This window comes from Netta rufina, assembly GCF_964035555.1.
Source record: "Netta rufina genome assembly, chromosome: 5".
Lineage (NCBI taxonomy): Eukaryota > Metazoa > Chordata > Aves > Anseriformes > Anatidae > Netta > Netta rufina.
Window position 1 is genome coordinate 45,207,377 of NC_140128.1, and position 20,867 is coordinate 45,228,243.

Below are 20,867 nucleotides of genomic sequence, written 5' to 3' on the forward strand. Positions count from 1 at the left end.
TAAGGCCTTTCCCCCTTTGTTATAAAGAGGTTTCTCATATATTGAGAAGATACCTTATTCTTCATCTACCGTACTATGGGCTTTACAGAGTAATGCTGGTCACTATTACTATACATGGTTGCTATTCCAGAGATAATTTTCTGTACTTAGCAGCAAGTTGACTTTTTATGGATGTCACATACTCAATCATCTGGGGAGACACTTTCCTTACATGTATGTAAGGAAAACATTTCCTTCATTACATCTCTTTTCTCAGATAATTATCAATAATGTCAACAGTTTCTTTGCCCTAAGAAGGCAACCAAGTTTAAGTCCCAAGCATTGAAGTACTCCTATTAGTACATGTTTCTGCACTCTTAACTCAGGAGTCTGGTGTTAAAAAGTTTACAAAGCACTTGGAATTGACAACAGATTAGTTTCATATGCAAAATTTTTTTACGAAAGTGAGGTTTAAGTTAATGTGACTGAAGAAATATATTTGATAAAGTCAGTAGTGATTTTAAGTGGAGCTGTAGTGTAGAGAAAGCTATATAAGGAAAACTGAGGAGACACATAACCGTTGATGTTTTATTTGGTGTTGGAGCTGGTACTACAGGTGAACAGTTGCTGTCTTGTTGCATACAGAAACTTGGAACACTTTTTTAAACATGCTTTGGAGATAAACTTACAACTAGTCTGATACAGTACACAAAAATAAGGTTCTCTAAAAAAAGTATACACAAAAATTCCAAAGCAGTTTTAGGAAAATATATTTGGACCAACCAACAGTGAACTCTTGAAGCTATTCAGCTGGCAGAGAAGGCTTGTCAATTGGGTTGACAATCCTTGAACTGCAAGAAAATAGTCTTTGGTTTCATGTTGTATAAGAGCTACTTACTTATTGTTCTGAGCCAAGGTTTAAACAAGGTGAGGAAAAGGCAAAGGGTTTCTAGGCAGTGCTGCTTTGAATGCTGGATTTATGTCACCACTTCACTGTACAAGACTAGGTTCTCTCTGGCTAAGAACACGGGTGTCTGAGCATGGGGAAAATCCTAGAATAGTTTCCTAACACCACCTTTAGGAAACTCCTTTGTTCAGATTTCATTTTTTGTGTTCTAGTTGAGATACATACATTGAAGGATTTGACCTACTTGGAAAGTGCAACATTAAGACAAACCACTAAACCTGTTAAACTGCAAAACACTGAACTGCTTGAACAGGCTTAAAACTGTAGTTCCTTCTGGATTCCCCAGAGTGTATCTGCACTCTTCCTTAATTTCTCCTCCTCTTCAGGTTTTAGGATCATCTTCACTACATCGGTGATGCCATTATTACCCAGTACACAAGGAACACTTAGGAAGACATCTTCTTTGATTCCATGCATGCCCTGAAAAGTAGGTAAGAATAGTTAGTTAGGGTAGGCCTTGTGTATGTGTTTTGCAGAGTATTCTAATGAGGAAAACTGAACCAAGTTCAATTGAACTAGAATGTTACCCCTGTTCTCAGTTAAGACAAAGTTGGCAAAAAGAGCTGCTCACCTTAACAACTGTAGAGATTGGGTGCACTCTTCTTAAGTTCTTCATAATAGTTTCAGCTAGATCTGCCACAGAAAGGCCAATAGCCCATGATGTGTACCCCTTCAGTTTGATGACCTCATAGGCACTGCAGAGTAAAAAAAATTACTCATAAAACAAGTAGCTTCAACTGAATGTTTGTAGGAAAGTTATTTTGGAGGTGCCTTAATCTAGAAAGATGACAAACTTCACTAATCAGTGGACAGGACTGAAATGAGCAAGTCCACGCTACACCCCTCACTAACATTCGAAGTTTGGAAGCTAAAACACTTTCCTTATTTAAAGCTCACTAACAATGAAAAGTTAGCACTGCCAGATTTACACTAGTTCTTAAACCATTATTCCAAGTTGTACTATTTCTGTACCTTGACATTTGTTTTGGGCCACTTATTAAACTAGATAAAAATAATGCAGTTTAGAGATGTCGTTCACGATTAGTCCTCATGTTCAAGAAAAAACAAGGGAAATCAGTATTTACCTGTCCACCACCTGCTTATGAACTTCCTTCCAGTGTTCCTTGTCTGCATCAGTTCCCAGCTCTGGATGAAGAGCCTTCAGGGAGACACCAGCAACATTCACTCCACTCCAGACAGGTACTGAGAATTGCACAGAGATTAATTGCTTCACAAGATGAAGAATCTTGCAAACATAACAAAACTTAGTTTTATCCTCTTCAAGTTAACTGTTAAGATAGGAACTAGTTAGATTAATCTATGGCACATGTTACAGATTTAGATATGACTTTGGTCTCATAGGTCATACTACTACATTAAATCTAAATTGTGAGCTAAGAAGATAAGAGCATAAAACCACTTTTCTTTATATGTGACATTTCAGGGTTTTAATGTACCATTATGAAAGCAAAACTCCTAAACAACATGAACCAAATTGACAGTAACACTGTACTTTGCAGCAGTTTCTCAAGATAAAAATTGATTCCAAATGCATCCTATTGGATGTCAGTAAGCAGACAGTGCTGCTCTGCTGTTGCTAGAGAAAGTGCAGGCTAAATGAGGAGAACATTGCTCTCTCCTGTCCTCATCTAGACTCGACTCTGTAATTCTATTCCTAAATATAGTTCAAGTAATCAAGTGATGCCAGTAAAGACAACTGATTGAGTACTGGTAGATCTACTGCAGATCTTTGGGAGTCCCTTGCAGAGAACTGTACCCTCTTGGTTCTGCAGTTTGCTTTTTGGAGAGTTATGGGAACAACTTAGCATAGAAGTTTTTAGCCTCCTTAGGTTACAGTAATGACCTTTTCCAAGCAGCATAACTCGGGTCAAATATAGATCATCTAGGGTTACTCTGTGCTGCAGAAGACTTAAAGCAGGACTTGCATTCTTAAGCTACTGCAGTGCAAAAGCTTTCTGAGCAAAGTTTTGCTGTAGACTTTGCAAATGTTTCTTGCAAACAAAGTATAGGAAGAAAAAATGATGTAATATCCAGATTTCACCCTTACCACTGGAATCTCCATGCTCTCCAACAATCCACCCATGGCAGCTCAGAGGATGGATGCCCAGTCTTTCTCCCATGAGGTGGCGGAAACGGGCAGAATCCAGGTTGCAGCCACTACCAATAACACGGTGTTTAGGAAAGCCACTGATCTTCCAGGCCACATAGGTCAAAATATCCACTGCAGGTAAAAAAAAGTGAAGATAAGTGCCAATCATTAACAGTTTGATAACTAGGGTGGTATCTTTTGTTCATCTCTAAGGATTTTTATTTGCATGCTAGTTAGGTGGAATAGAGAATGAAGTCATGATCATCACCAGACCCTGCAGCAGGCTAACACAATGACTGTTCATAAAGACAAAATTAAGAGGCTGTTTATACTATGCATGCAATTACCAGTGCCCCTTACTGTGTCTTCTGCTAAAGATCACTTGCAACTGAAGACCCAAATTGGAGGGAACCTGGTTTATTTTGCAGAGAACCAGCTTGCTGTGTGTGGAGAGGACAACAACACTTCTTGCTTTGTGCTTATATGGCATAAGCACTTTCTAAAAGCCTGTGCGTCGTCATGTTAATATAATGACCACCCTACCGCAGAAAACGCTCTTCTCTAAGCCAAATCCTCTTGCCAAGGCAAAACAAGACAAACCTGGGTTTGAGACAATCAGCAGCTTGCAGTCAGGACTGTACTTCACAACATTGGGAATGATGAATTTGAAGATATTCACATTGCGCTGCACCAAGTTAAGGCGGCTTTCTCCTTCCTGCTGACGGGCACCAGCAGTGACAATGACCAGCTTGGAGTGTGCAGTCACACTGTAATCTGCAGACAAAAGGCTGTATCAAATGACCTGTACGCATGGTTCAGGACAGGAGTTCAGTTCCTTTTAGCATTGATACCTAAAATTCTCAAGCTTGAGGTTGCTAGAACTTTACTGATAATTGTTACTCTAGACTTTCCTTCTACAGAAAGTGGAAAATTTTTCTTTTTTTAAAGCTGTGGCCTGTTGCCACAGGTGGCAACCTTAAAGGCAAATCACTATCTTAAAAAGCAGAACTTAGGCAATGGTATCCCATACCCCTCAGCCATAGGTAGATATGGGGTAGCTGTCAGGATATCCTCCTGTGCAAGTGTTGTGTAGAAGAAACAGGAAGGCTCTCCTCTCATAACGCATCACCTGTGGACACTGGAGCTGAGTATTTACTGGGGTATGAGATGGCTGCTACTTGCCCCAGCCAATCCATCACTAAACTGCAAGCTGACACACTTACAGCTGACAAGTAAGCAGTAATGTAGAGGCTAACTGCCTGTGAAACAATTCTCAGAGGTCCACAAGTATTTCAGTTCATCTTTCCATACTAAACATACTAGTTGGATGGCCCTTTACAAGGTGTATGAAGTAGTATCAGCTGAGTACTATTTCTGTAGTAACAGAAATGAAATCAGCTCCCTTCCTTATAATTAGGATAGCAGGCTCAGTGCTAGACTTGGATGACCAAGTTTGAGACTTGATGTGCTTATCTCCATTTTCAAATAAGTACATTGGAGCCAACTACTTGCCTTTCCCAGAAGTAATCTTTGGTGTTCTAAGGAAGAGGCTGCCATGCTGGAGATCCAGCATCTCTCCTCTCAGCTTGTCCTCCACAACATCAACAAGGGCAAGTTCATCAGCCAAGTCCTGTGTGAGACCAGGATTAAAGAGTAAGTTTATTTCTGAACAGAGAACTCAATTTGAAAGGTGAAGTTACAATTCTTTTAGAAGCAGCAATCCATTTCAGCAATTCTGTTCACATTTCTCACTTTACTTGCTCCCAAGACAGGTATTTAAGTTAGTCTCCTGGGATATCCACTTTGAATTAGTTATATACTTTTCATATCCACATTCTGCATGGAATAGTTGCACGATTTAGCAGGACAATGATGAAGAATAACTTTGTAGTTGTTCATAGACTACCTATTTTAGAGTTAAACAATCCTAGTGTTATCATATCATTTTCCATTACTTCTGCATTGTGGAATACCTAGGACCACTTTTAGCAGCTCCCACTGCAAAGAAGTATTCCATCACTCCATCTTCTTTGCTTCAGACTAAGAATTAAGCTATTTTGTCTGTCTGTTTGGACAGTGTTTGGAGTGTTAAAGGGCTCCTACTTAAAAAGGGCATCTGGAATTTCAGAGCTGCATTTACCGCTGAATGAGTCAGAGCATGTTGTGTCAGATACTAAGGAAAACTTGGGTTTAGAAGAACAAGCTATTGACAGGAAATTGCTGAAGTTAGCTTCTTCATTTCAAGCACCAAAATCAAGTAATGTACAACCAAAAGTTCATGATGTGCTACCTCAATTAGTCCAATAAGGCAGATTATTTTTTGTCCCTTTTCTTAGGTCTCAAGTAGTCTAAACTGTGCTGCCTGATCCCCAGCTTGACACTTACCCTCATCAGGATGCTGATGGCACAAGCCATTCCGACTGCACCCACACCAACCACACTGATCTTATTGTGGGCATGGCCATGCTCGTCCTTGTGGACATTGTGGATGAGCTGATCCTTGAGAGACATGGTGCACTGCGGAAAGGAAAGCAACAGATTATCTCTCCAGTCCTTAGAGGTTTCACTGACACTGGGATATTTGTATCGGGCAGATACACTTTATTAACAGATGCTAAGAAAATGACTATAAATCACAACAAAATAATTAAAAACTGAATTAATCATGACAATCCACTGTTTAAGTTTACTATAGAGTTGAGCAGTATAGATTACATAGCTGGATAACTTTCCAGCAGCATTAGCAGAATGGTTTAAACGATCATCCATGTTACATTTCACCAAAGGAAGCCATTTTACTACTTCCCAGTACAGCATGGTCTGTCAGTCTGCATTCTGCTGCCCTGAAAAACTGGTACTCTGTGCCTCTAGCCTTTCCAGAGCTACAGTTGTACAACAACCTGGCAAAGTCTTCTTGAAAGCATTATGATCCTTGAAGTATGTTTTATGAATTTGTTTCCAAGTGAAACAGTACAGTTCTGCATTGAAATACCTAGTTCCTTGTGTTCCTGAAACATGATACTCTGAGTGGCATTACCAACCCTCACAGCCTCACTTCTTTTTAAGCTACCAGCTGTACAGCAGCCTGGTTGTATGAGCTCTAACTAACCTGTGCCAGTCACAGGTGTGCTGAAACACCCAGACAAGGAGGGAGTAACGTGCTTTCACTCCAAGATCCTTTGCTTCCCCAGGCAGTGCTATGCTGGCATCTGCCCAGCTTCTGCTTCACCCGAAGAGCCCAAGGCAGGGGCAGCCTCGCAGATGGATGCAAGCACAGACACAGCTCGATTCTCAAGCTAGCGCTGAACAGGCACCACCTCGTGCAGTGCAGGAAAGGCCACGCAGCGAGGCAGAGATGGCATGGCAGGTAAGGACCAAGTGGGGTTGGGGTGGGAGGAACAGGAAGCCCGCAGCGTGCTCATTTAGGGAAGGCTGACTAAGAGCTGCAAGCAAAGACCGCCATAAGATGTCTCCTGAAGCGTGGGCCAGCACGGCGCGCGCAGCCTGCACGTGCCCAGCACTTGAAGCAGCACAACGTGCGGGGCTGGTGAGGAGTCCACACTCAAGCATTTCGGAGTTAATTTAAGTGTTTTCAGCCTGGTATTTTCACGGAAATCTGCAGGTTAGGAGCCAAGCAGCAGCTGAGGGTACATTTCAGCTCCTTGTAGTTTAGCTCCTCGTAGCTTGGTGTTAAGGCCGTGGTTCAGACGCAGCCGGGAGCCCTGCCTACCCCCCAGGCCCTTTCCCCCAGCTGAGGGGAAGCTCGGGGCGGGCGCTGCGGCAATCACGCCGCTTGCACAAGGCCCCCGGGCAGGGCAGGGCAGGGCGCGGTGCCTCGCCCATGCGGCGCCGGGCTGAGGGCCAGGGCGTGCCGGCAGCCCCACCACCGAGGGGGGCTCGGCCGAACAACCGGCACCGAACGAACCCTCGCCAGCCCCCCCTCACCTCCATCTCCACCTCCCTGGGCGGCCCCTGCCTCCCACAACCTCCCCCGGCACCCCGCTGTGCCCCCTTCCCTCCCTCAGAAGGGAGCAGAGCCGCAGCCCCCAGCAGCGGCCGGGACCTCCCCGCGGCCCCCCTCAGCCTTGTTTCCCCCCGGCGCCGGGCACCTACCCCCCGGTCTCCTCAGCCGAGCGCAGCGGCGGTCGTGGCGGGGCGGGTCCGAAAGCGGGGCCTTAAGTAGGGGCCGGGCGGCTGACGTGAGGCGGGCGGGCCGCGGCGGCGGGGACGTGCCCGCAGACACGTCGGGGCGAAGGGGGGGGCGGCGGCAACGGGCGGCCCGCAACGGTCCCCGCCACCCTTCGGCCCCCAACGGCCGCCCCGCTGAGGGAAGCCTGAGGGAGCCGGGGGTGGCTGCGTGCACGGCACGGCAAAACCCTGCAGCCGGCACCGGGGCTTTGGGGTTTGGTGTCTGTCCTCCCTCGGGTTGATTCCCGCTGCCTCTCGGGGTTTATGGCCCCCTAATTGCACCGCCGTGCTCCCGGATGGAGCCTCTCGGCCGGCGGCTGGAAACCCGCTTCTCATTTCCATCTCTGTCTATTGCTGTTTGTTTTATTTGGCCCAGACATCCTCCTCTGCTGTTTACTTCCCCTTTCCCCGTATTTGTCTATCAAATTCCCACTGTTTTTTTTCAAGTTACATAAGCTAAACCCTGGCAGTCTTGCGTGATAACAGCCGTGCTCCAGTCACTGGGACGTCCTTTCTGCAGGCCTCTTCCAGTTTTAATTGTTTTCTCTTGAGAGAGGATGCTGCAGCAGAGTATTTTAAACAGCCTTCTCAGTGGTGCCTCTGTCATGAACATTCATGTTTTCCTGTCGTTACTGGAAATACTGCAAGTGGACATGCACTTGTGTTTTTCAGTCACACCACAGTCAGCTCCCTGTCACCCGCTGGCTCCTTAGTACAGCCAGCTCCTTCCTCTCTTCACTCACTTCTTCCTAGGATAATAACAGAGAACAGAACCTGTGTTTTATTATTCTCTGCATGTCTGAACTTTGGATTTTATACTACAGTACAGGCTTGTCCCACAAAACTGTTTTTCCATAAACCCATGCTACCTTTTAACCCTTTGTTAATTGATTTTTTTGTCTGGAGTAAAAATTCCCTTCAGGAGTTTTCCTGGATGACTGCACAGACATCAAACACACAGTTCCAGACTGCTTCCAGCATGGCTTCTTACTGAAATGTTCACTGTTCTCCTTGCCCGTGGTAACGCCTTCAAGTCAGTTAGCTTACTGAAAATCCTCACACCTGGATTTGTGGTTAACTGTGCTTCAGGATTCTGGGATCAAGACAGTCTGGTTCCTCCGGTTGGAGCACAGCAGGCTCTGTTCTGCTCTCCACGTGTCTGCCTTCATTTATTGTGTTGTAGCCATTTCTCCCTTCTACTCCTTCTCTTAGACATCCTCTCTTTAACCCATGGTCTAACACGTTCATCCTCAATGAAAATCAGGGAAGCAGTCATTTAGGCTTGTGGGAGTAACCAGGTTACCTTTATTGTCCTGTTCTTCTATTAGTGATACCTTTTTTTTTTCTTCCCCCCACTCCCCTCCACCCCCACCCCCCGAATTTTCTTGTGGCTGTGGTACCTTTCAGATATTTGTCTTATCTGTCTTTTGGGTTCTAGCTCTGTTTGTTTTTTTGGCAATAACAAGTATTTGTCAAATATTTGTGGCTTCTAGGATATACTTGAATTCCTTTATGAGGTGATTATCTTGCTATGTCAGAAGGCCTTTCTTTCTAATTCTTCCCTTTGTCTTCCTTTACCTATACCAGCTTTTCCAGTTCTGCTTTGCCTGGGATATCCTTTCTCTTCTAAAGTCACTTTACCTACTTGTTAGTTGATTTACAACTGAGAAGAATGTGTGTTACCATGGAGGTCCTGATCTCTCCACTGCTTCATCCCATTCCTAGCACATGCAAGCCTAAAACAAGGACGTCAGTCGTGCTAGACTGGTGCAGAGTATGTGGACATGGGTGCATCTTATCATGTGTGAGGCTTGTACTCATCTACCAAGCTCTGCTTTACAAGTGAAGTGATTCACTGCTGTTGTTCAGGGCATGCTAATACCTTCTCGCTGACCATCCTAGTGGCAATTCCTTTCTGCCATGGTGATCTGATGGGAATGGTAGCCCAAAGCCTCATTGTTTCTTTGAGAGTCCATTGGCAAAATAAAAGGAACAAGAAGCACAGGTAAGAAAATAACTGAAAATGTTTGAAACATTGCCTAAGGAGAGATTTGCATGAAATTGAAGTCAGAAAAATACAGTTTGGGTTCTGTACTGAACCACCCCAGGTTCTCATAAAAAACATCCCTTCTACCAAAGGAGGTTAGATATAATGACCTGTCGGTTGCAAAAAACAGATGTGCTTTATTCCTTGCTGCTGAGTGATGCTTGTGAGATGTGTGGTATGGGCGGAGAGGGACCGTAATAGCTGTGGTATAGAAGGGAAAGTGCTGGTAGGTGCTGAGTAGGCCTAATGCTGCAGGAATGCAGAATGAAAGGAAACCATATAATGTAGTTCTGTCATTCTGTGTTACGCTGGGTTCGCTGAGCATCTCGTTCCATCAGCAGTCTCAAGAACGGATTAGGAAGTTTAATTCTGCACCCCAGGAATCTATCCCTGCAGGGGCTTTGTATGAATGAACTCTAAACTTCTTGTTCAGAGTTGGGGATCTGGACAACAGCATCTATGCTGAGTGCTAACCTTCGTCTGCTGGGATAGAAACTGAGCACTTGACGGGAAAAAAAGGTCAAGAAATACTTTCTCTCTATAAAAAATTTTGTTTCTGAAGAATTTGAATATAAGAGGCTTCTAAGATGAGGCCAGTTGGGTAGACGAATGGGCATTTAAAAATATATAACTAGTGTAGAGCAAGTGGTATTTTCCTACTGTCATGGCGAGACCAGCGATTCTAAGAGAAGAATGTTAGCATTGTAAGCTTGCTTTTATTCTGTGGCTCAGGCATATAAAATTGAACATGATTTTCAGGGTATAAGTTCCAGTAAATTCTTCACTTGCTTGTGTCCATGCTACTTGTTACTGAGAACAGAACCAAGACCAAGTGTCCATTATTTATAACAAAAGGTAACTTACAGCATCAGGTTCTCCTCAGCTGTCTGGTGCCTGTTTGGTTACCAGAGGTCCTGCCTTCGGTAGAGTAAACCAATGCAAGCAAAGTAGGATGTTTCAAAACCATCCTGGTCCCAGCATGTCCTCAATGATGGTGAGCAGATCAGAAGCCTTGTTTCATTAAAAATGAGTGACAGCTTTTAATGTGCTGGTGTTAATTCACCTGGGTTTCAAACAAGAAGGCTGTGAATGCCAAATTTTTCCCTTTATGTGTCATTTGTGATCTTAGTAGCAGCAGTAGATGCTCAGGAGGAGAGCAGTCATCTGTCATGATTGACATTGATTTTCTGCTCAGACAGCTTCTGACAGAGAAAGCTCATAACAACATAAACAGAATGGGGTGAGCAAATGAAGGGCATTGTTCTTGCACATGGAAGATGGAGGCCAGGTTTGTTTTGATTTCTTTTAAGTGACTGACTTTGTAGGGATAGGGCCAGCTTTCCTCACTTGTACACATAAGGAGTTCTACTCTTCCTGTCAGTTTTCAGCTGTTGCCTTCCATCGCAGTAGCAGAAGGTGGTGTAGATAGAAGGATGGCAATACTTGAAATGTGACAGGGTCTCTCCAGGGAAGCTTGGCCCTTCCTCAGTCTGATTGTCCTCTTTGCCATGTTAGCTTTCACAGATTAAACAAGAAAAGTAAAGCAACAGAAGTTGCTGAATGTGGAAACGTTTCTATTTTCTCTCTAGGAGTAACAGGCAGAGCTTTTCCACTGACCTCAGGTGGCATTTGATCAGGCTTTGGATGATCAAATCCAAAGAAGAAACAGAAGGAAAAGATTAACATTAATCAATGTGTTTAAACTATGAGATATCAATTAAACCTTTATCACAAAGTCCAGAGACAGTTATACAAGGTGAGTTCAATGTGTGTCTCTTGCTTTTTTTCAGTTAAACACTTACAAAGTATTAGTACATTTCTCTCCATTTTGCTAATATGCAAGAGGTTTTACATGGTGGTGTTTCATTTCTACGTTTCTTGCCATTTGCTCAGGTCCTTGCTCCTGAACGATTAAGTCCAATCTGATGGTGCTGCTGGGGTGGATGAGGACACCAAACCACGACCTGCACATATTTGCTGTATGAGCAAAAGCCTAGCTAAGAGATTGGCAGTAACCCAATGCCACTGCTGGTGCTGACCAGCCCTGGAAAGGTCAGTGAAATCTCTCTGCTCCACCTGAGATTTTAACTTGCTCCTAAAAATCATCAGTGTTATTCTCAACATGATCAGTCCTGATTTTACTCTGACAATGACTTTTATTTTATAAGATGTCAGTGTGTGCAGGAAAGACCTGGCACTGGACACAGCTGTGTCATGTACCAGTCTTGTCTCTTCCTTTGATTTAATCTGAGGCCTGAACAACTCCTTCCAATTGTATGGCTTCATTTCTCCTTTGTAAAATGGGCAGGGTCCTTATCTACCAATCCGGTGGTGGTACTGTAGGAATTAGTTTATTATGAAACACTTCAGCATTGTAAAGCAAAATAGAAATGATGGAGGTTCTTTCCCTAAGTCAGAGAAGGCTGGGCTACAAAACTGAGTAGTGTGAGATCAGAAGATTGTCATACTCTGCTATATCTTCAACATCAGAAAAGCTCCCAGAGACAGAATTCTTGCAATTTTTAGATACTTCTCTGTGTAGGATACAGGAAGAGAATTCACACTCCCTAAAATCCTTATTTGTGTTCTACAAACTTCGGCAGTATAGCTACGTCAAACAATTTGAACTGATCCAAGGAAACTCAAAACTAAAAGATGAATTTCACCATGCCTTGCACTAACAGGTATCACTGCAAATATGGCATTACGTGTTACACATCGGGTGGTACAAGGATGTAGTTCTTCTGCTGCTTCTCTTCCTCTTTTTCTTTGCACCGTCATTGTGGCAAGTGGGCGGGGTGGGGTGGGGGCAGGGGGAAGCACTAGCTGATGCAATTCTTATTTCCGGGTATTTTTTACTTAGGTATTTCTACAACCTTTTTTTTTTAATTGGTGTTCACCAGGGTAATATATGCATGGAGACCTGTGTAAATAGTTGTCACTTTCTGAAGATTCTTTAATTCCCAAGTGTCTTTTTGTTAGATGTAGCTAGAGGTAGCTGGACTAAGCTGAACATGTGACTGTCTTGCTCTCTGAAGGATTGGATTTACTCATGGAAGCATGAGTCACTGTGCAGGATTCTCCAAGCCAAACCCATTCCTTTTACATAACTGAATATTTACTCATTTACTTAGGAACTGCAGGAAACGGGATGCTCAGATAAATCGCATGGGCAGAGATAGATGGAAAGGTTGACAGGAACCACTATTCAGTCTTTGCCTAGCAAAGTTGCAAAAACATCTCAGCTGGTTCAGCACCTGCCTCCTACTGACTGTCCACAGGAGTGTTATCACCACTGCATCCCCACTGATGCTGTCTGCCTTCTAAACTGGCAGCAGCAGCAGAACTCTTCCTGTTATTTAAGTTGTTCTTGAGTGCCTGGCAGGTTGCAGTAAGTGGAGACTTTCTATAAATTACAGTAGGGAGCCAGTGGGATATGAGAAGAGGGCTGCAGACCGCTGCCGCTGCTGCTTGCCAATTCAAGGGGGTAGGCAGGTTCAGCAGCAAAAGGTCAGAGGCATGTCTCTATACTCCATCTGGAGCAGAGACCTCCTTGCCCCTATTTTAATATTCATGTTCATTCTGCAGCTGTCAGTTTTGATTTTCCCAGGATCCCTTCTCAGCACACCACATGCCAACAAGCTGGTTAGCTCAGTGTAAAGAGCAACAGAGTCCTGCAGAGGCAGGTTTTTTTCCTGATTCAGGCCGTTTGGGACACAGTACGTTTAATGACACAATATTGTCTCCCCCACAGTGAAAAGCATAAGTAATTTGTAAATCCTCCCGTAAGGGAAGACAGCAAAGAAGAGGGTATCAGACACATCAAGGGATGTGGAAACAGATGTGGATGTTGTGTGTCTTAGCATGTTCCAAGGAATAAAAGGAAGATGTGTCACTCGGGACAGCAGAGTAAGTAATTGATCCATCCTGTCTCATCCAAGTGTTCTCTTTCTCAAAGATACTTTTCCAGCATTTCAGACTTTGCATATCTGATTGATCCTCAGTGTATTCAAAGTGATAGCAGATTATGTATTCTCTCCTGTGCCAAAATGACTGTGGCCAAGCTCTCGTTTCTACAAAGGTCAAGGAAGTCCTAGAGAATGAAAATTGTTCTATGTTTTCATGAAGGACCCATTTGAGCATGGAAGATACCTGTCCTCAAAGCTTTCACTCTAAACATCAGTGCTATAAAGCACAACTTTTGCACCTCTTGTTGTTTCCTGGAGCTTGTAAAATATGGCTTAGTTCCTGTAATTCTTTGTGGGTCCCAGGGAATAAAACCCAGTTCTGTACCTGGAGTGGGAAGGCCAGAGATCAAGACAATCATGTTCTGTTTTTGCACATTCTCTAGCGTATATGGAAAATGTGTGCACTTACAAATGACTGTCTGTAATAAATGATTATCCATTCCCTGGGGAAAGCTGTGGGAGAAAGAATGTGAAACTTAAGTGGCAGTTCAGTACACTTATCAATAGCATGGAGACAGGCAACCAGTTGCTTTCATTTCAGTCCCCACATTTGGGCCACACCTGAGGCTCTTTAAAAGAGCTGCAACTGGCCTGGCTCAGCCCTGGGCTGGTAACAGCCTTAAGGGCCTTTAGCTTGTGTTACAGAGCTGAACTCTTCTGCTGCCCTCAGAAGGGAGGAATAACTTCACTGTCTCTGCACGAGGTACTCTTACATTTTTATTTTTTTTTTTCCGTGGTGGTGGTAGCTCTGTGGATGAATGCAAAGCCAGGGGGTGCACAATGTGAGAGGCAGGTACTGTCTTGAGAGGTTATTACGCAGAGGTCTGAAATACCATCTATATCGTATGTACTACCAGGAGAACATGCTGCTGGAATGGAAATAGAGCTACCCCCAGGAAAAGCTGGTGCCTTGTCTTTTGGGAAGTTCTGCTCCCTGGGCTTTTTAATTTTGCTTTAATGTATTTTCTAGGCAGAAAGTTGCTAAAGAAAGAGATACTTTTTTTCTAAAGACCAAGTTCTCCCAGCTCATGCTACCTGTTAGGGATTTATGTCATCATCTGGATATGTGGTAGCTTTGTTTTAGTTGGCTGCTGTGGGTGTTCAGGGGTCTGTGCTTTCCACAGGGGCTCAGGGTTGTAGCTGGAGACATCATCCTATCCACAGCAAAGGTAGGTGTGTGTGTTGAGGTTAGATGTAAGTTCAAGGCAGGAAGAGGGTGATTTCTAATGATTTTTTAAAAAGCTATTTTCTTCCTTTTTTTTTTTTTTTTTTTATTTTGAATCCCATGTTTCCTAATTGAAACATGATACACTGCACCATGACTCAGTGCTGAAGGTCTAAAAAGAGGCAGTGTTTCTGAAGGAAAATAAGACTAGAGAGACATGCAGCCTGCGTGGCTAACCAGCAGTAATCTCAAGCGGTAATCTGCTTCATTATGCAACCATAGAGAAATTATTAACGTACTCGGAGCAGGTACCAGACTGAACATCTCTGTTGGCAGCACAGCTTCACAGTGCAGGCGTTGTACAGACACACAGTAGCTCTCCTCAGCAAAGAGCTCACAAATTGTAGAGTCAGAGCAAAGCAAGGAAGTGAAAGTGGAGCCACAGAAAGGCAGACTGATTACCAAATACAATACTTGCGTTAGGGCACTGTGTTTTTCCAAGAAATGTCACACAAGCGCAGACCCATATTTCTATCAATTCAGCTTTCTTATTTACATTCAAATTTTAAATAGAAAATGAAATCTTGCTTGCCTGCAGACAGCCAGTGAATCATTTTCACAGTGCTACGCTAAGCCTGCAGTTGCTGGTTTGTGGTCCCTTTATTCCTGTGTTTAGATGAAGCTTCACCAATATTTAGCAAATTCTTGTAGGGCACAGCCTTGCTGTTTTGCAAACTATGGTGGATCTTGCTTAATGTTACAAAAGGGAACAAGACCTTGACTTTGGGCTGCTGTAGGGGCAGCCTTGATTCTTGCAGAATCTGTTGTTCCTTGACCCTGAATGTAAGAGGAACAGCATGCCTGTGTCCTGGGTGGCAAATGCAAGGTACAGTATTTCTCACTGGCACACCAGCCTCGTGTTGATTTTCTCACAACTGTCCAGATTCAGTTGTATTCTTAGACCCTGTGTAGTTATGGTCTTAAGAGGCAGTGTCTGAGCGCAGTTTCCCTTTTTAAAAGGTACCAGTGTGACAAAAAAAGTGAGGTGGTAGGAGATAATGTCACTGATTCTGTGCACGTGTGCACTAGAGCCAGATTTCTTGATGCTGGGTCCTCTGATCACTTTGCTGCTGGTACATTTTTCCACCTCCTTTTTTGCTAATTGTACATCATTCCTGTTTTGTGCGTCCTATGGTCTATGTATGATTCACTATCTGTTTGTGGGAGGTCTTTGAGATTTAATGCTGGGATGTTGGGAGGGAAAAGATACTGGCATGTTTCATCTCTCACTCACTGTGAGGATGAACAATTTTTGGAGTGGTGACAGGGATGTGCAGTCCCCTTGGTACACGTCAGTTCCTCACCATATGGCAAACCTTTGGACTGGCCCCTGAGGCAGTGGGGTTCACCCAATTCTTCACTCTCATTCTCTGGACTGAAGCGTTTGCGGACAGGGCAGTGCCAGATTGGTAGTGAAATGTCAGCAGTAGGGTTTGGGAGACACGGACGGAGCTGAGCCCAGGCCTCTGACCTCTGGGATGTGGTGTGGTGTATTTACGTGTGCAGGCAGGAGTGAGCTCTGCTGCTTCCTTGTGGAATATCACTGTCTGTGTGTTTGGCTGCCACCAGCCCGGGGTTCTGTCATTTTTAATCTTCCCAATTGTTTGTGCCCCCAATGCATGTTGAATATACAGTATGATCTGTATGTTTTCACAAATGACTAATAATCTGTCTCATGGCCCCTTTAAAAATATGCTCCCTTGCAACTAGAACACCTGGGCATTTGGAGTCAATAGGGTGTTATGTTAAAGAGACACAATTAAAATCTTTTTTTTTTTTTTTTTTTTTAAATGAGGGGCAAAAACAACTGAAAACCCTTGTGAACATTTTGTGTCTTGCATGAACTGACGGCACTTAATTCAGTGCATGACCTCTGTAAGAGCTCTTAGGCATATAAGAGTAGCCAAAAATAGCTCTGTGGAAGGTCGGAGAAGACATCCCTTCTGCATACAGGAAAGCTTTGCGTTTCTGACCTCAATCATCTGTTTATATGGTAAGCAAGCAGGAGAGGCTGAGTATGAAAATGGTAGGCAGTCAGAGCCTGTGTGACTTGTTCTTTATTCATATGAACATGTATGAACTGCTGTCTGCCTTGGAGATTTTCCCACATGTGAAGCAGAGGAAGCCTGTCTTAACTTCCAGCCCACACTTCAAGGTGAGCCTAGCCAAATAAAAGCTCGATTCAAGCTGTCGATAGATGAACAGAAGCAAGAGGGACCCTTATGTTTTAAAATGGAGCCATAGGCGCGCATCCAAGTGATTTTAAGCTTCTGACTGACCCTGGAGCAGGGAAGAAATTTCAGCTTGTCAGACCGAATGTTCTCTTTCTTTTGATGTCTACATGCTGAGACAGAGTTTACGAGAAGCTTTTATAGCAAATTCCAAAGTCACTGCAGAGCACTTTAATTATTGAACAGGCAAGAGCTAATGCAGGAGGGAAGGGCTCTGTATGTCTGTGGGTATTAATCTCCCTTCCTCCCACCCCCTCCTGCCCAAATCCTCTCGGTTAATCAGGTTATGTTTGCCCTATTTCTCTCTGGGAGCGCGCAGAATGCAGCATCGATAGAAATGGAGGAAAGGAAGGAAGAGGAGGGCAAGCTGAAAGCAAGAGTGGGTTGATGATGCTCCAGAAAGGAAAGCTTCCCTTTGGCAGTGTTCCCAAGATCGCAGCAGGACGCCTGCAGGCTGTGGGCTGTTGCTGTGACCTGTCACTCACTGACACGCTCGATCTTGCCTCCCAGGCCGTATGCCAAAGAACATTGAAGGGGGCTTGCCTGTCAGCACTCAATCCAGAGGCGTTGGTGGTCTCTGCAGCCGGCAGCCCCCCTCCCCAGACTCTCAGCAGCTTGTTCCAGCTGAGAACCCATGTGAGGGAGGGACTGATGTCAGGCAGAGTGTTCTTCCAGGGTCACTTGCCTGAAATGTGGTGGTTAATGTGAGGATAGAGAGGCACACACAGACAAACTGTGCACCGAATGCCTCTGCGCAGTGATAGAGCCTTTAATTCTTGCTGCACTCATCCTCTTGAACGCATGGCTGCAAGCCACAGAAAAATAGCACAGATAGACCTGCCAGAGTAAAACGTAGCGATGAGAAACAGGGAGCCGGCACGCACACAGCCAGCATCACTCGCCTGCTGTGCTTTTGTGCCAGGTTGTGCTGGTGAGCCCGAGTGTCCTCTAATAAGATGGAATTCATCTCTGAGTGCTGAGATCTGGAGGGCTCTTGGAACAGGCGCATGCTTTGGAAGTGCTCTCGTCTCCAGTTGTAATGGACAGCACCAGACTGGGAGATTGAGGACCAAAGCTCTTCTGTGACCAGTGTTTAGTTCCAAAACTTGCAGCTGAAACCCTTCCTTAAATGTGTTCTTGAGGTCTGGGTCTGGGCAGGCTTAACCAAATACGTGATGTCTTATGGGAGATGTAGGCGCAGTGACTCAGGTGGTTCTGGGAGACTGACAGACACTTTAGCAGGATGTAGACCTGCAGGTCTGCATCTGCAGTCTGTGTTTGGAGGTTGAATTTATCAAAAAGCTAAAAATAAAACTTTTCTAGACCACACTGTGAAGCTTCAGGGAGTTTATGCATAACGCTACTTCTCTAATGCTCAGGTTCTGGCTGAGGATCAATTGATGTCAGCCTGTGCTGGTGTTTCAGTTCTGGCAGGAAGTGCTAAGCCACACAAGCACTGTGTAATGCAGTCTTGGGTGCTGCTTTCTTTGCTCAGACCTCATGGTGCATTGTTCCGCTGCGACACGGGTATTAATTAGAAGAGATCTTTAGCACCCCTTTTTGCCAACAGCATGAATCAGGAACATTTTTGTAGCTCAAAGCCAGGTGAATGCTCAAACATCCTTCTGAAAACATAAATGCTGGCAAACGCAGACTTGAGCTAGTAAACCCTGGAGCCGTGGCATGATTTTACATGTTTCCCAGTGCACAGCAGAGCTAACTGGATGGCCACAAACTCCTCTTCCCACAGGAATGAAGACAGACAGGAAATGAACCACCAGAAACTGTTTCTTGGCAGGGGAGAGCTGGGGAGAAAGCAAGGTGAAGCAAGCCCTGTGCTGCGGTAGAAGCAGGCCTTGCAGGTGCTTACAAGCCACGTGGGGATCTCGGGGCCATGTTCCCACTGCGCAGTGCTCGTTGACCAGAGTGCCTTGTGGTGTATGTCCAGGACCTGTCGGTGCCCAAATATAGGGTGCTGCCACAGCCCAGTTGCTCATCTGCTGGTGCTGTGTCTTACAGAGACTTGCTTGGATCTCCTCTGTGCAGTCCCTCTTTGCAATAGCAGGGAGCAGGAAGGCTGAGCTGATCTGCAGAGCTGCTCTTGTGTCGAACTGCGGCAGGTGGGAGGGGATGCTCACGGCATCCCTGCGCGTGAGGAAGTGAGGGAGAGAACTGAGCTGAGCTGTGCGAGGGAGGGCTTTGGTTCAAGTCCATGCCAGGTAGGAGCCTGCCTTGCCAGCCTGCGCGTGGGAACGCTGCCGGGAGCAGATGGCAGGCAGCCTCGCTGCTGCAGGGTTAGGCTGCTCACAGGGAGCTGCCAGGCCTGTGCAGGAAGGAGGGCATCATGCTCTTCAGAGGAGAATGGGGAGTGATGCGGCAGCCTGGAGGCTCCCCCAAACACAGCGGAGTCTGACTTGGACCACGTTGCTACTCAGCCTTCAGAGATGTTCCTTGTTTTTCCTCCGTGGATTGCCCAAAAGAGCAGAACTCCTAAATTGCTTGCAGATTAACAGGAGGCTTTTTTTTTACATCTCTCTGATACCACAGGGTACAGTGCTGTCAGTCACACAAGTACATACATAAAACTCGTCTTCTCCCCAGCCCCCAGACTAGACTTGGGCTCCCAGAATTACATGACTGGCTTAAAAAACCTGAATTTACCATCTGGTGTAGTCCTAGTTGTCTTTCTGTCTTCCAAAAGCTTAATTCTAAGCCAGGAGCTATTTTATTTTTTTTAATGAGAACTGTTTTGGTTTGTAACCAAGTTCCAGGACTCCAGAAGGTGGAGTTTTAAGGAAAGCCTTGGGAGGGGGGTTCAGCTCCAGTAGCACTGAAAGGAAGCTGAGAGGCAAAAGCCTTAGTGGAGAAGGTGGGCCAGGAAGCACTGAAAAGGTAACTCTGTTTGACTTGAGCTGTAGCTGGTGGAAATGGCTGTGTGTTCCAAGGAACTGCATGTTACAAATGCATGGCTTATGGCATGCACAGCAATCAAATCACGAGGTAATGACTAGACCAGTGGGAGAGGCAAGCAGGCAGTACAGGTTGTTAAATCATTAAAAAAATAAAACCACGTGAAAAATCAACACTGCATTTTCAAGTTCAGAACTTGGCTCCCAAGATCTGCTTTTACATGAGGAAGAAAAAGTTGAAGGGTGAAGAATCTTGAAAATATCTGCCTCAGTTTTAATTGCTAATAATGATTTTGACGGGGCAGTGGCTATAGTGCCTCCAGACAACGATACACTTGACCATTTAAGACATTGGGTATCTAATTCAATGGAAGTCTGACTGTGCAGAAAGTACTGCTACAAAATGCCCATTCAAGTCAGGACGATGAAAGAAAATCTTTAGAAATGCTGATATGACAGCATGAATGAAAGATTGAATTTGGCACACGGTGTTCTGCCAGGGATCCATGGAGCTGGAGCTTATTGACTAATGTCAGTCAGATAATTCTGATCTAAAATCTTTCATTCTTTCCCATATTGTTATGCTGAACATATGACATGGAATTTAAGGAAAGAAGAATAAAATGTTAAGATTTTAAAATGTAGCTTTTATAGCATAGTAATGCCTATTCTCATATCTATTTTGAGGTATCCAATGGAGTTAAGGTTCTTGGAGCTTGGATGCTTCTTGGACAGCCAGTGTTTCCCCTAACCATAGTCTTTTATTGCATGGTGTTTCCTTGAAGCTTTTTGTCCACAAATAAGCTTATTCTGGAAACCTCAAGCAGAGCAGCAAGCTGTTTGTTTCATATGGAATCTTGAATGTGAATGGAGGTGTGTGATAAAGTTGGTAAGTACCTAATATTGGCTGATTCATTAAACAGCTCAGTGCACTTCTAGTACTTAGGATGCAAGCAACTTGCTTTTGATAAAGCAGCTTTGAGAAATTCTTCGTGTCATATAGAGATGAATTGCTTTTCATCTGATTTCTTTCTTTTTGAAGATATAGGACCTTCTAGTTTTGGTGAAACAAGCATTATCACTGCTATCTCCATTGATAAAGAAATGTGAAAATTTCCGTGGAGTATGGATGGTCCTGCCCAGAGCACCTGAAAATGCTTGTAATCTCTGCCCTGTAACTGGACTAAAGATGCCATTAAAGGCCTGCTAAATAAACAGTTGCGCAAGGCCTTTAATAGGAAAA

General features: G+C 44.5%; 1 protein-coding gene across 1 annotated transcript; it reads right to left on the bottom strand.

Annotated features, from left to right (window-relative positions):
- Positions 1-553: 553 nt before the first annotated feature.
- LDHA (lactate dehydrogenase A) lies at positions 554-7,226 on the bottom strand. The gene is made up of 8 exons (XM_084288358.1): positions 7,170-7,226; positions 5,442-5,573; positions 4,569-4,686; positions 3,657-3,830; positions 3,015-3,188; positions 2,032-2,149; positions 1,518-1,641; positions 554-1,366 (listed from the first exon to the last, which is right to left on the bottom strand). The coding sequence occupies exons 2-8, from the start codon at positions 5,565-5,567 to the stop codon at positions 1,202-1,204; spliced, it is 999 nt and encodes a 332-aa protein (XP_084144484.1). The 5' UTR covers positions 5,568-5,573; positions 7,170-7,226; the 3' UTR covers positions 554-1,201.
- Between the last annotated feature and the right edge of the window lie 13,641 nt (positions 7,227-20,867).

Bases quoted from the DNA above. Each gene is read 5' to 3' on its own strand.
- LDHA (XM_084288358.1), bottom strand. From the start codon at position 5,567: ATGTCTCTCAAGGATCAGCTCATCCACAATGTCCACAAGGACGAGCAT. The intron at 3,831-4,568 runs GCAAGTAGTTGG...TTTTGTCTGCAG, and splicing joins AAAGATTACTTCTGGGAAAG to ATTACAGTGTGACTGCACAC. The intron at 1,367-1,517 runs GTGAGCAGCTCT...CCTACTTTTCAG, and splicing joins CAATCTCTACAGTTGTTAAG to GGCATGCATGGAATCAAAGA.